At 38.6% G+C, this 13,873-nt stretch overlaps 1 protein-coding gene across 1 annotated transcript in view; it reads left to right on the top strand.

Moving 5' to 3' along the window:
• The window catches only part of rnf24 (ring finger protein 24), a 33,079-nt gene extending 20,507 nt beyond the window's left edge, over window positions 1-12,572 (top strand). Inside the window, exons 5-6 of the mRNA XM_084345401.1 lie at window positions 4,476-4,555; window positions 7,880-12,572. Of these exons, the coding sequence (XP_084201527.1) occupies window positions 4,476-4,555; window positions 7,880-8,021 (222 nt within the window). The 3' untranslated portion in view covers window positions 8,022-12,572. The remainder of the gene's footprint in view (window positions 1-4,475; window positions 4,556-7,879) is intronic.
• Window positions 12,573-13,873: the final 1,301 nt, after the last annotated feature.

Genomic DNA, 13,873 nt, shown 5'->3' on the forward strand with positions numbered 1-13,873 from the left:
TGTATGTCAGCTCAGCTTGGTTGGAAAGTGACATCCAGCAGTTGGTGAGTCAAGTGGCAGCACTGGCTTTGGTGTGGAAAAATGGTAGTCCCCAGCAAGGAACACTATCCCTTTAACACTGTTGTGCAAATGAAATGTTATCAATAGCATCTTCATGTGTGCTTGGACACAGTTCCTTGTCATCAGTGTTGGAATTTCCCACTGTTCCACCAGGCCTCAGACTGTATTGTTTATGTTATTAGAAACGGAGAGAAAGCATCAGAAGGTGTCATGTGAGTGAAAACTGTGACAGAGTAACCAAGCTGTATTTGTTTAAGGACAATAATACACACATGCACACGCACAAGCCTGGGTGGATGACCCAGTTTTAGAGGCTCCCACGCCAAAGGATCACCCTGGAGATATGAGTATAGACTGAGCTGCGAGGACTCGATCTCAGCATTTTAAAAGAATTTGTAGAATAGGAGTGCTAATACGGGATCAGTTTACTGCTCAAGTCATGTTCAAGTTTGTTTGTGTAACCTGATCAGTTAACCTTTTTGTAGTGTGACTTTGACCCCTATCCCCAGTGTAAAAAAATAAATGTCAAGAATTCATGTAATACAATACGGTATGAGAGTAACGCTGCTGTATACCACTGATCATGTGAAGAATATCAGTATCAACAATCAACACGCTGGGGCTCAAACAGCCTTCCCCGACCCTCCAATACCCAATAAAATAATATCTATTGACAGTAGTGTTGCTTATTTTAATGTTCTGTGGGTCAGACTGCAGTTTGCCTTTCATTCAATTTGCGCTCACAATCTGTGTGTAATTTGTGAGATTTACTAAGACCACAGATCATTTTGTTGTCAGCTACTCAGGCTTAAAATGATGGATTTGCTTCAAATGAGCAAGCTTAGAAAACAACCAAAATGTGCTAATGTAGAAATATAAACACTCAGCAATGAAGTGATGGCATTAGAAGACGAACAACTAAGATCACAATCAGTGATTCCCATTCCTACTTACTGTATCTCCAGTTATTTTTGCAACCCTCATTTTAATGCATATAATTGATGCCTAGAATTGCACTTAACTGATTAGGCACAAGTTGTACGCTGGAAGGATAAAGGCATCTACAGTTGGTTGGAGCCTCCTGCAATCGCCTTTGTGCAGTGTTCTCTAATAAGTCTCAAATCCTTTGTGATGTGCTGCTTCATTATCATTTGAGAATCACTATCAATTTTTAGGTTGGCATTCTCAATATTAATGGGTAGGATTGTTTCCTGTTGTTTTTTTTCCTATCCGTATGGGCTTGATTTAATAATACCACATTTAAAACCTTTATCATAAAGTAGTCGTATATGGCATCATAAAGTTCAGTGTAACCACTGCTGTTTTCATTTTGATATTGTAACTGGTTCCATGTTGACAGTGTTGTTGGTATTAGATTAGATTGAAGGCTTGTTAATATTTATGGCATGATATAGTCAGGAAATGGCTTTCACTCATATCTCCATGCTGCATATTGACATTAGTGCCGACTTTATATATTTACTTTTTAGATTGATAATTTGTGAAGAGTTTATGGCACGTTTTTTTATCGTTTAAGTCCAGTAAGACATCCAATACACCATTTATCCATACTAGTATCTTTTCCGTCACTTATACATTTATTTTGTCTTTGTGTCAGTGTCACTGAACTGGTTTGTGCGTTGTGTTTATTGCCACCTGGATTTGAATTCTTTTTTGAGGCGATGATGTTAATTTCTCTTTACACAACAGAAAAGTTGGTGACAACAGTGAAAGTAGTTGTGCCAAAGATAAGAAACCAAGGGCATCATGACCTCATCACTAAACATCCAGAAAGAAAGGGCCTGTTGGTGTGAATACCCATTTAGGATAACCATTGTTTTTGAGGATTATTCTAAGCCTTGGTACTTCTCTTCTTCTCACTAATTCTTATTTTAACCCCACTCCATTGCTTGGCTTTCTTGGATCAAGCCTTTTTTAAACAGTACAATATCTTCTAACTTGTTTCTGCTTAACATCTGTCAAGTAAGAAGAACAATGAATCTTAAAGCATGCTTGTCTTGAGGAGCATAGGTTAATTTGTTGTTCTCTGATCTAATCCATGATCTTATAATGTTTTTCCTCAAAGTTAAGTTCATGCGTTTTGCATGGAATTTGTAACGAAAGCTTACTGGGTTTATTCACTTAATGGGGAGAAAAGGGTTCTGTCAAAAGTTGGCGCAGGGTGCCAGATCCCAACTGTGAGTGTGACACCGTAGACAAGGCACTGAAAAGAACAAAAACACTGATCTATTCACAAATAAAGAGAGCAAAGCTGACATCTTAACAGAGGATTGTTCTGTGTCCAAAAATCATCAGGAGTGAGAGCTAAGAGCCCCCATGCTGTTCTTTTCATCCCTCCTTGTCCATCCATCCCCCATCAAGTAGAGTTGAGAAAAAGAGAGTCTGTGTGGCCAAAGGAGTAATAGTTGCAGGGTTAGACAGCCAAAAAACTAGTGTGCCAAATTAAAACCCTCTCTCATGAAAGTGTTACCCACTGGTTGGATGAGGTTTGGTGATGGGAGTGCTGTGTAGACTGTATTCGTTTTTGCCCATTTTCTCACAATTTGAAATACCCAGTTCACCGCTGTTGTCAATGTCATTGCAACTCTGATGTTGGTCTGGTAACGGTGTGGTCAGCCATCTGCCACCGACATTATATGTGGTGTTCTGAGTTGTACACTCTTATTCTGTTAAAAAATATATATAAATATAAATGCATATTAAGTTATATTGATGGTAACTATGTAAATATATGTGCCACCTTGCATTACCCAAGATGTACAGTAGTAACTACTGTATGCATAAAGCACTTGGTGTGGCATGTGGTCCCCTGGAAGGCCTGCAGACTCGCCAATCCAAGGACAATCATAATGGTCCCCTGCTTTGCCACTCAGACAGTAGACGAAGAAATGTTAGTGTCCTGGGAAGTGTTCCCTGGTCTTATAATTGAAGGTGAGGGTTAGCGCGACGGGGAGTGCAGCGTCTCAAAAGTCTCAGTACCAGTTTAGACTCCTGTGGTGTCTTGATTCACCAGTAGATTTAATCTAGCCCTCACCGGGGGTCATGACTGGAATATAATAAGGTTGTATATACAAGATGACAAAATGATTTTCCTTTGCGTGGTGTCTGGTCTGACCTTTAGGGACAGAGTGAAGAGCTCTCGAAGAGAACATCTGTTCCTTTGCTTTAAAACAAGACAATTGAGACGGTTCTGCCTTCAGGTTGGGATGGTTCCCAGACACCCATTATACTTCCCTTTGGATGTGTATCAGGTTTATTAGTTTATTGGGATCCCCAATAGCTATGCCATGACATCAGCTTGCCTTCCTGGGGTCTGAAACAGGCACCTTTAGTATAAGAAGAGACAGCAGGCAACTCAGAAAATGCTGGATGGATTATACATCCCGCCTGGACTTGGGATCTGTAGGAAGAGCTGGAAGATGTGGATGGCAAGAACATCTGTTTAATCTGCTGTTACTTCAGTCTAAAATAGCAGGGAAAGATGGTTGGTTGGGCCATTGTAGCTCATGTTTAGTTATCACACTTCATACTTTTTCAGCAGAATCTTGCTGAAATGTATTCATCCTAGATAGTACCTGGGATGCATGTAGAAATTGTACATGCATCTTATTTGCAGTATAACAAGGATATACCAGCAGTCAGTTGTTTAAAAATCAACCCAACAAGACAACAAAAAGGAACGGAAATTGACAATTTGGAGCTGAAAAAGATCTCCCTTGCACATTTAGTCTAGACTTGCAGGTCATGACATTTCAGTGTTGTTCCTGCTGAACGCCTGCATGAGTATGTGTGTAAAACAAAGGCATAAAAAGACAAACAACTCCAACCTGTCCATCAGGATTTCCTCAGTGACCCCTAAAAGGACACCAGTTATCACTACGATTAATCAGTTTAATCTATTTTGACAGAAACCAACAGCACTGAGATCAAAGACTCAGAGTGTCTGGTAGAATGTCGTGCGATAGATAGCCAGTAGAAACGTGGTGTGGGTCAACTTATGTGGCTCTGGCTGTCTTTCAAATCTTTCAGTCTTTATTAGTCTTTGGCTTTTCAAGCAAAAGCTGAAAAAAAGATTCTTCCTCTCTATCACAGTGATCTTTGGCCACTAACGGTAGCCTCCGTCCACCAACTGAACAAGTCCCCAGTGTTAGAGTTATATAACAGAGCATAGCTGGTCAGTTACAGCTCTGTTGTTTGTGTCAAATTCTTTGCAGATGTTGGCCAAAGTTGTCTTTTTCCATGAGTTCTTGACCTCGGCTGTTTGTTTCCAATCTACCAACACAAAGATCAGATTAAAACTGAGAGAAACAAACCACCAAAGAACAACCAACAAATTCAAAGCTGTTTCATTGCCTACTCCAGAAAATATGTCTAACTGCTCCTCTCTCTTTCAGATATGCGCAGTGTGCTTGGAAGAGTTCAAGCAGAAAGACGAGCTGGGGATCTGTCCATGCAAACATGCCTTTCATAGGAAGTAAGTATAAGGTTTTGTTGACATTCATTAACACACAAACTCATGTGTGCACACACAAAGAAGTGAAGTATTTTTTAATGTGTTCTTATTTCTTACCCACAGTGAGTAGATGGTAAAGAGAGACTAAAAACTAAAGTGAAGTTATTGTAAAGTTATTGCTCAGATGAAGTGTATGTTTGTGTCCTGACAAAAAGTTCAAAAATGTATATTTTTATACACTAAACTAAAGCCATGTGTGTATGAAGTGGGGAACTACACAGGACATGATGGATTGCTTGAGCCAACTTTATCCCACACCCCCTCCCTCTCTGTGCCCCGGCCGTTTCGACTGAGTTGTTTATATCAGCACGACACCTCCCTTGGCCTAGTTTCTTCCCCCAGTTGCAGCAAGAGTGGTCACCACTCACTGAATCCACTGTATAAACACCCCCTTTAGTGTGTGTGTGTGGACACAAGTAAAGCCGTGCTGTTTTCCAGAAAAAACAGACATTCCAAGCAGACCGTTACCAAAAACATTCAGTGGTGAAGAGCATGCTGTCTTCACATACAGATAAACATAAAACGTTAACATAAATACGCTGCCAAAATCAAGGTTAAAACACTACATTTATGCTCATGTTACATACACTTTGGAAGTTACAACTCAAGTTACTATAATAACTTGAAGGGTTCTTGATAAACTACCATTGATAACTACATTACAATTTCAGCCTAATGAATCTCGCACTTCCCAACTCACACACAACTGCAACAATGATGTGAGGTTGCTACTAACAATTATTTTCATTGTTGTTTAATTCAAAAATAATCTGAAGATTGATGGATCAGTTGTTTTGTCTATATATGTCAAAAGATTACCCGTTAAAATATCCCAGGGGCCAAGGTGATGATGCCTTCAAATAGTTTTTTTTTTACTGGTCAACAGTCAAAAACCCAAATATATTAAACTAACACTGCTATATAACAGACTAAAGCAGCAAATCCTCACGTTGTTTAAGTTGGAACCAAACCGGTATTTTGCTTTCTGGCTTGAAAAAAAAATGGCCAAGAATAATTGTCGATTCATTGTCTGTCAATTGGCTGATCAGCTAATTGACAGAGCTTTTTAAGCTCTACATTAAAGAGGTCATATTATGCTAATTTTCAGGTTCTTAGTTTTATTTGGGGGTCCTAGTAGAAAAGGTTTACATACTTTAATTTTCAAAAAATGCATTATTTTTCTCATACGGTGCATTGCTGCCGGATCCCTTTTCACACTGTGTCTTGAATGCTCTGTTTTAGCTATAGAGTGAGACATCTCGCCTCTGTTCAATCTTTGGTGAGAGTTGCACATGTGCATTACTTAATGGGCAGGATGTGGCCAATCAGAAGCAGAGTAGAGCGGGCCAAGCAAGGTAGTGTGATCCATGACTGCGATATAGCTGTATATATTTATAATATATAAATATATATATTTATACAACACTTGTTACATAGTCACGCACATAGGTTACGGAAGTAAAGGCTCAACTCCAAACCAGACGTTTCAGGCAGTACAGGAGCAGTGTTTTCTGTGGGAGAGAGAAACTCCTTTTGGCCTGGACCTCTGGCTACATAACACAAAAAAAGGCAAGGCAAAAACACAGAAAGCATAATATGACGTCTTTTTATGTCGCTCAGAGATCAGAGAACTGTTGGGTGCAGCAGTAATATGGAGGCTAGAGACTGCACAGCTGCTGCCTCTGTGTCAGTGATTGACAGTGCTGTCACCCCAGCTGAATGTTTTGATGTGCTATGTGTCACATAATGCTTGACCTTACCCACTTAGTCAGTGTGGTTGTAGAATGTGATTGTGAGCTGAGTATATTTAGCTGTGGTACGTGCATAGCCACCACATACTGACTCTGAATAGCCGCCTCCTCCTACCCCAGTGATTCAGTACTCCTGTGGGCAAGGAGAGTGAAAGCTGGGCCGATGAGCTGCCCCTGAGCCACTCAGGACTACAGAGTAAACAGCTGCTCATAGGAGATTGTATACCACTGAGCATCCAAAAAATGTTTTTTCACTGTGACATAGTGACTGCAAAGGTTTGTAGTTTGCTTCCTGACAGAACAGAGGCTGTGGTCAGCTTGGATTCTTGACATCTACAATGGATTCATATAATAACAAGTTTCCTTTGTGAAAAAAATATAAACACTGAAAGGAAATCAAACCACTCGTGCACTGTTGAACCCTTATCTGCAGTCTGTCTGTATTACAGACTTTTTAGGGTAATACCATTATCAAAACTGGGGAGATTCAAAAAATGGGATACACCATAATGATACATGTTCATTTTTTTCTTTTAACATCATTAACAGTCACTTTTTAACGGTTCTCTTCAATTTGTTTTTTCAGAAATGGTGTGTCAAAGACATGTACTGAGTGGGACATTATACATTTTATAGATACATTTGTCTGTGCCCTCTGGTGGATACATTATGTAATGGCAGCATGAGCCAATACGATACATTTATGATAAGCTAAATTTATCTGAGAATAACAGATATTGTACTTTGTATTAGAGCTATAGATATAGATATTATTGGCCGATATTGGCCTATCAGCTATATAGCGGTACTGGCGTATATGTTGTCTGATATGCAACGATATGAAAACATTATCCAGCAGAATACGATGCTTGGGGTAAATTTATAATAATTAAATTCCCAGTGACGTTCACTGTTTCAGTGCTCTGATGTCATTTTAAAGGTTAATGTTTATTGTTAAGCTGTAAAATATTTGACTTCTATTATGTATAGATATCTTTGATAATCACAATTGAGGGATCAGTGTAAAAAATGTGTTTACAAAATGTGTTTAAATATTTATACTGTGTTCAGGCTTATGCGCTTGTGGCAGAACACACAGGCGAAGAACCGATTAACATCCTTCCTCAGGTGTTACAGCCAGTGAGAGAAGTGACTGCTAGTTTGAAAACAGCAATGATTGGCGTAGATGCTGTTAGCATCAGTTATATCAGAGCTAGAGAGTTTATTTAGTTGAAAGAAGAGCAAAGAAGAGCACTTAAGGCTTTTCTCTCACTCCTCTCCCGACTGATTCGGTTTTGATGGCTCTGCTGGTGGTAGCCCTCTCCTACTGTTGATCTGAGCCCATGACCGATGGTGATAGACAGATCCAATCACCTGTCAATAATTTTTTGAAAGTACCTGTCCTTTTCAGTTTCTAGCAGCTCATTTTCATTTAACCGTCCAGTGTATCAGGTTAAAAGTATGATGCTTCATTCCAAAACTTAAACACAGGCCTACTCATATTGAGGTGCTCACTACTTTTTCTTTCTTCCAGGTGCCTCATCAAGTGGTTGGAGGTGAGGAAAGTGTGCCCGCTGTGCAACATGCCTGTCTTGCAGCTCGCCCAGCAGGCCAGCAGCACGGATGCCCCTGTGCCAATACAGCAGCCTCTGCCCGGGATCGAGAACCTGGTGTAGCGGACTCACAACCTCTCGTACAGTACACTACATTCACTCATCGCATCATTCATACACCCACCTGTACAGGTACACTTCAGTATGAGTCTGTGGGCAGACCGGAGAAAACTGGAGTTACTGCGCAGATACTCACAAGAACTGTGAATCTGCACCTCTCTTATCATTGTATCAGTTCTCAGAAAGGATTTCCTGATATCAGTTCGGACTGATAATCAACTGCTTTCATGTTTTTTTTTCTTTTCGCGGACAATGAAGAAGTTGATGAAGAAGAAGTTTCGTTCTTGGCCAAGATGTGGTCGATAACTTTCTCACAACCAAAGCACTTTTTCTGGGGACACCAGCTAAAGACCAGGAGAAAACAAACAAAAAAGCCAAGAACTACAACACACTAAAACATAAATTGTTGTTGTTTTTTTTTTTTTTTTAACAAGCACTTTACGAGAAGTCGAACCTTAATTGCTTGTGATCTTAGTAGCAAGGTCATGTTTTATATTTTATCATTAACTATTATTTCTATGTACAGTACAGAGCAACATGGGTTTTCACTTTTAATTAGTAAACTTTTGATTTTTAAGCATAAAAAATATTTGAAAGGGACAACAATACCTACAGTATGTCGGTAGATGTCAGGAAATTGGACAATGCTTTGTGTTCTAATTGCGCACACACACACACACACACAAACACACACACAAACACACACACAAGAAATTAAGCTCAAAGCAACCTCGAGACTTTACGTCTGACTAAATGTGAAAAGTTTGAATGTGTTGAAACCCAGAAATTTTCACACTAAGCCTACAGAATTTTGTTTACCCTCATCTCCTGTTTGTCATTTGCTTCAATGTGACTCTTGTTATTATCCGTTTATATTATTCTGTCAATACAGGAAGGAGATTCAGTAGAAAAATTGTATTTTCATTAAAGGACTATACCGGATAGCTTCCTGTATATACGAGTACTGTTAGGTAAGCGGAGGCTTAATATAAACTGTCACCCCGGGCAGAAAAACAATCCAGGACTTCTCCAACAGAAAATCAGACTATTTCAACTACTGTGATTATCTAAACCAGTATTAGTGTTATAAACTGGTGCTTTATATATAGAGCTGTTCAACAGAACAAACACCAGAAATGAGGAAATATTAAACAGGAAGATCTACAATACGTAACCTTAATGTTCCAGTTTGATTTTGCTGATTGTTACAGTGGCTTGCTTCTCAAAACAAAATTACAAATGTCCAACTAGTGTCGCATATCCTGCAAGAAGATGATTGCTTATTTAGGAATAGACCAGGATGAAGCAAGCTTTTGCCTTCCGAGCTGTTTAACACCTACATGAAATGTGCTGCAGACACAGTTGCAGTTATTTTTGCTTCCACCCTGATAGATTATTTGTATTTATTTTTTTTAATTTATTATCATTTCTTGGTACAGCTGCGTAGATCGAATGAGTAAGCAGACCGACACCTGCATCAGAATCACTGCCCTCAGCATATCATCAGCATATTGTTTGCTTAAGATACACACTACTTTGTAAAACACACACACATGCACCGAGGGAGGGGCTCGAGCCGTCCCCTGCCTGGGCTGCCAGAGAGTCTGTGGTCAGCAGGTTGTAATAATGCAGCATTTTCATTCATACACAAACACACACATACAGGGTAGTTGTGCTTTTTGGCTGCAGCATTCTGGTGCTTTCGCCTCTCTCCCTCTTTCTGTACGGTACAGGGTGCTTTTTGTTTTGTGCCACACTACAGTAACTCTGAGCCCCCTCTCTTTTTGTCCGCATCCCTTGTTAGTTGCATTTAGTGAATGTGCTGTGGGTAAATGTGCTGATCTACAAGGGTTGCTTGAAAAAAAAAAAAAAAACAGCTGCGCTTCAGAGTGATGGACCTAAGATAAGCTGGAGAATGTCTTTTACCTGTGATATGTATTGTCAGATGACAATCATACATTATGTTTCAAGGCACAATCTGTCCAAATGTAAGCAAAGGATTAGTCTCACTATAAGAAAATAAAAGTTGCTCAGGACTGACACAATTAATCTCATTTTGCAATGTGTTCTGGTGCTGTAAAAGGCTTCCAACATAACCAGAGCTGCAACATTTAATCACTTGATCGATTAGTTGTCGGCTATTAAAATTTTCAAAATATTTTGACAATCTGTTTGAGGAATTTTGAAAAAAAAAAAAAAAAGCCAAATTCTCTGATTCCAGTTTCTTAAATGTGAATATTTTCTGGTTTCTCTACTCCTCTCTGACAGTCAACTGAATATTTTTAGACAAGACGAGACATTTGAGGACTTTGGGAAACACTGATTGACATTTTCACCACAGTCTGACATTTTACAGATCAAACAACTAATTGATTATTTGAAAAATTAGTCAACAGATTAATAAACAGTGAATATAAGCTGCAGCCCTGGAAGAACAAATAACTAAACAGGCCTCTGATTGGTTTAGAAACAACAACAACAAAAACCAATTTCAGTCTAACTTAAAGTCTAACACAAATATCTTTGTGAATATACATAAAAACTCAATAAAATCGATTGTGCTTTTAAAAATGCAAAATCCCCAACTACACTTTATTCCCTACAACAAACACTGTCATGTAGTTAAACAGATTTTATGGATGGTTATAAAAAGAGACAATGCGTTTCATCCTTTATGGCAGGTGAGCATTGTTACTCTGACCTCTGTGGTGTGAATGTTTGTCATCTCTGTTGACCGTCTGCCCAACGCCCCACAGGTATGACCTCCTGCGGTTGGGTCAGAGCGTGCTGCAAGGTGAAAATGTCAGCTCAAAGATGAGAGCCAAAGCAGGATTCTCTCTCCTCTGTGAAGCGTATTAGTCAGTTGTTCCATGACCTCTGACAGTAATGCAGCACTACGCCGCTGCTGATGAGGAACTATTAACAATTTAAAGCAGCTCAAATTCAAAGAGAAACATTATCCACATTAGCCTTATTTGAACAAAAACTGCCACAATTACAAAAAAAAGAAATCAACCAGGGCTGTGTTAATTTACAATCTCATAACCTCTTCACTCTACAGTACATTAATAATACTTTATCAGAAAGTCCTTGTTATTGCCTCGTCTGTTCGTGAAGAGGTTGTGGTTTTGTATTCAGTATGTTGTGTGATGTACAGTGTTTGGTACCTTTTTTGCTTCGTTGGTTCTGAAGAGGCTGCGACTGTTTCTGAACGTATCTCTCAACATTCTCCTTCATACCCTTATCCCCAAAGCATCACTCTATAAACTATACATTGGCGAGTATTTCTGCCACTGTCCCTGAAAGATGACATATTTTGTAGCTCAACGCTAATAACACAAGTCTTAAAGCTTTGTTCCTGCTAACGATGTGTCTCAGAATGTAAGGTTCGCGAGAGAAAGCCAAGAATACGAGAAGATTTAATGTGAAAGCATGCTATTTTGCATAGTGAAGTTGCCACTGATATCACCATTTTTAAATGTATGTAGAGAGTAGTATCAATAGTAGTTTATTTATACATGAGGTGCACAAAAAAAGCTCCCTCATAACAAACTAAATGGCAGCTGAACACTTCCTGCCATTTGGCCATCTTAAGTGTTGTGTTTGATTGTAAACACTTTTAGCCTTTCCACCTGAACTTCCCCGTTTCCTTCCTGTGTGCCGTCCTAATCCCACTGAAAACAAAGTGCCAACTCAAAATGAGCTGTTATGAAAAAAAAAAAAAAGTCCCGGCCAGTGAGAAAGACGAGATTAGACGAGGGGTCTCTGGTCAGATTGATGTCCAAAAAAAGAATGGAAACTGAGCCAGTCGTGAATATAGAAATAAATGGCTTCCCGCAACTGAAATCACCATTGACGTCAGTGCTGCTTCTGAGTGAACTCCATTATAAATAGACGAGACACAATCAGATGAAATGCGACAGGCGGGAACACCGCTTCACATCAAAGATTTAAGAGAAGAAAGCGTCTGAATGATGGCATCGGAAAGCGTTTTAGTTAAAAAAAAAAAGAAAACAACAGAAAAACGTGGTGCACACATCCTCTGGAGATGAGGGGTTTCATTATATTTCCATGGTTGGTTTTAGCGACCAGACCGTTTAGGATTTTGAATCTCTATCACTGCCTCCCTGAAGTGAACTTTCTCTGTTTGTATGGTGTGTTATTTATTCCCATGTAGCTCTCGTAGTGCCCTTCCAACTCACAAAAAACTCCCCCTTCTCGGTCCAAACAAACCTCCCACCTTTACCGCCGTACCTGACCACCCTGCCCCCCTAAACCTGCCCACACACCCCTTTTTGTTAACACTGATTATGTTTGTGGACTCTCACAGACATTGTTTGTAAAACTAAGAATTCTGCAGCAGAATATTTTTGGAGACAATTGCTGTACAGTATTTGTAAGCTCTATTTTTGTATATTGCTATTTTGGAGAAAATAATATGCATTTTTTTTTTCTTTTCTTGTTTTTGCTAATTTCATGTTTATTCATTTTAAGAAAATGTTGCATGTGACTGACTTGAACTGTAAATAAAATTTCCAAGTTTTGGGAAGAGCGGAGTGTTTTCTTTCTTTGCCTACACAGTCAAAATGTCTTTCAGGAAAATCTACACTATATATGATCCAAAGTTATATAATGCTTCAGGTAGATCGCATTATATGCTAAATTGTTATTTTTCTACCTCATACAAGTGAGACAGGGTTTGTTGACCAGATTCACTTAAGGACTGATCGCAGTCTGACTTTATTTCAAACTGATAACTTTTTAAAGCTTGTGTCATACCGCCACCTTGTGGTTAACTTACAATAGTTTAAATGCATAACTGGTCTATCTGATGACTATATTTACATTTTCCTCATGATTTCACTAATTAATTTAATAGCAACATGTTATCATGTTTTATACTGAATATAATGTTGAGGCCTTCTTTTAAAAGGCTGGAAACACTGGAAAGGGAATTTTAACCATCCAAACTATTGACACAGCAGAGACATCAGGTGGGTTTAGAAGCCCATTTCCTCCAGTAAAGGAAAAACTGAGATGAAAATTAAGCTTAATGAAAAATTTTTACCCATGTAAGAATAAAAAAGGCAAAATGAGATAAAAGTAAAAAATGTGCAATTGAAAAATAAGATGAATGAAAAAGTTAAAATAATGAGATAAAAGTAATCTTTGGATAAAGTCATAGATATGAGATCAAAATGTAGAAATTATGAGGTACAAAAGTCAAATTTTTGAGAGAAAAGTCAACAATTATTTAACAATTTACCTTTTATTTCAAAATGAGACTTTTTTTTATCTCATAATTTATTTTTCTCAAATATTTATGACTTTAGTTTTCATCCATTTTTTTCTTTAACCGGCAGAAATGGGCCTCCATAAGTAAGAATATTTAATATCTGAAGTTGAAGCTAACCTCAGAGATTGTTGACACATTTAATACATTATGTATGAACACCTTTAACATTGTTGGGTTATAGCATTGGACATTTTTGTTTAAAACTGGATCAAAACTGATGCAGCAGAACAGGAGATATCACCTCTTTCTTATCCAGCGTAGCTCTCTATCTTACCTGACGCCTACATGTCTGCAGGCACTTTTATGTTAAATAGGCCACACACCAGTAACACGTGTGGAAATGATCAGACAATCATCCTATTGACTAGGGTGGGAACAACAAATCAAGAAGCCTAAAGTGACTAAACACTTTGAAATAATGACAGAATACAGCCAATCAAACTGCTTCTAACAAACACTGAATGCCGAAACATGAAGTCAAATCAAATTAAAAAGAACAATGCTTATGGAGCCAGAGTTTGTGACACTTTTTACTTTATTATCAAGATTTTACAGTGCT

The sequence above is a fragment of the Pagrus pagrus genome (assembly GCF_965226575.1).
Source record: "Pagrus pagrus genome assembly, chromosome: 2".
Taxonomy (NCBI): Eukaryota; Metazoa; Chordata; class Actinopteri; order Spariformes; family Sparidae; genus Pagrus; species Pagrus pagrus.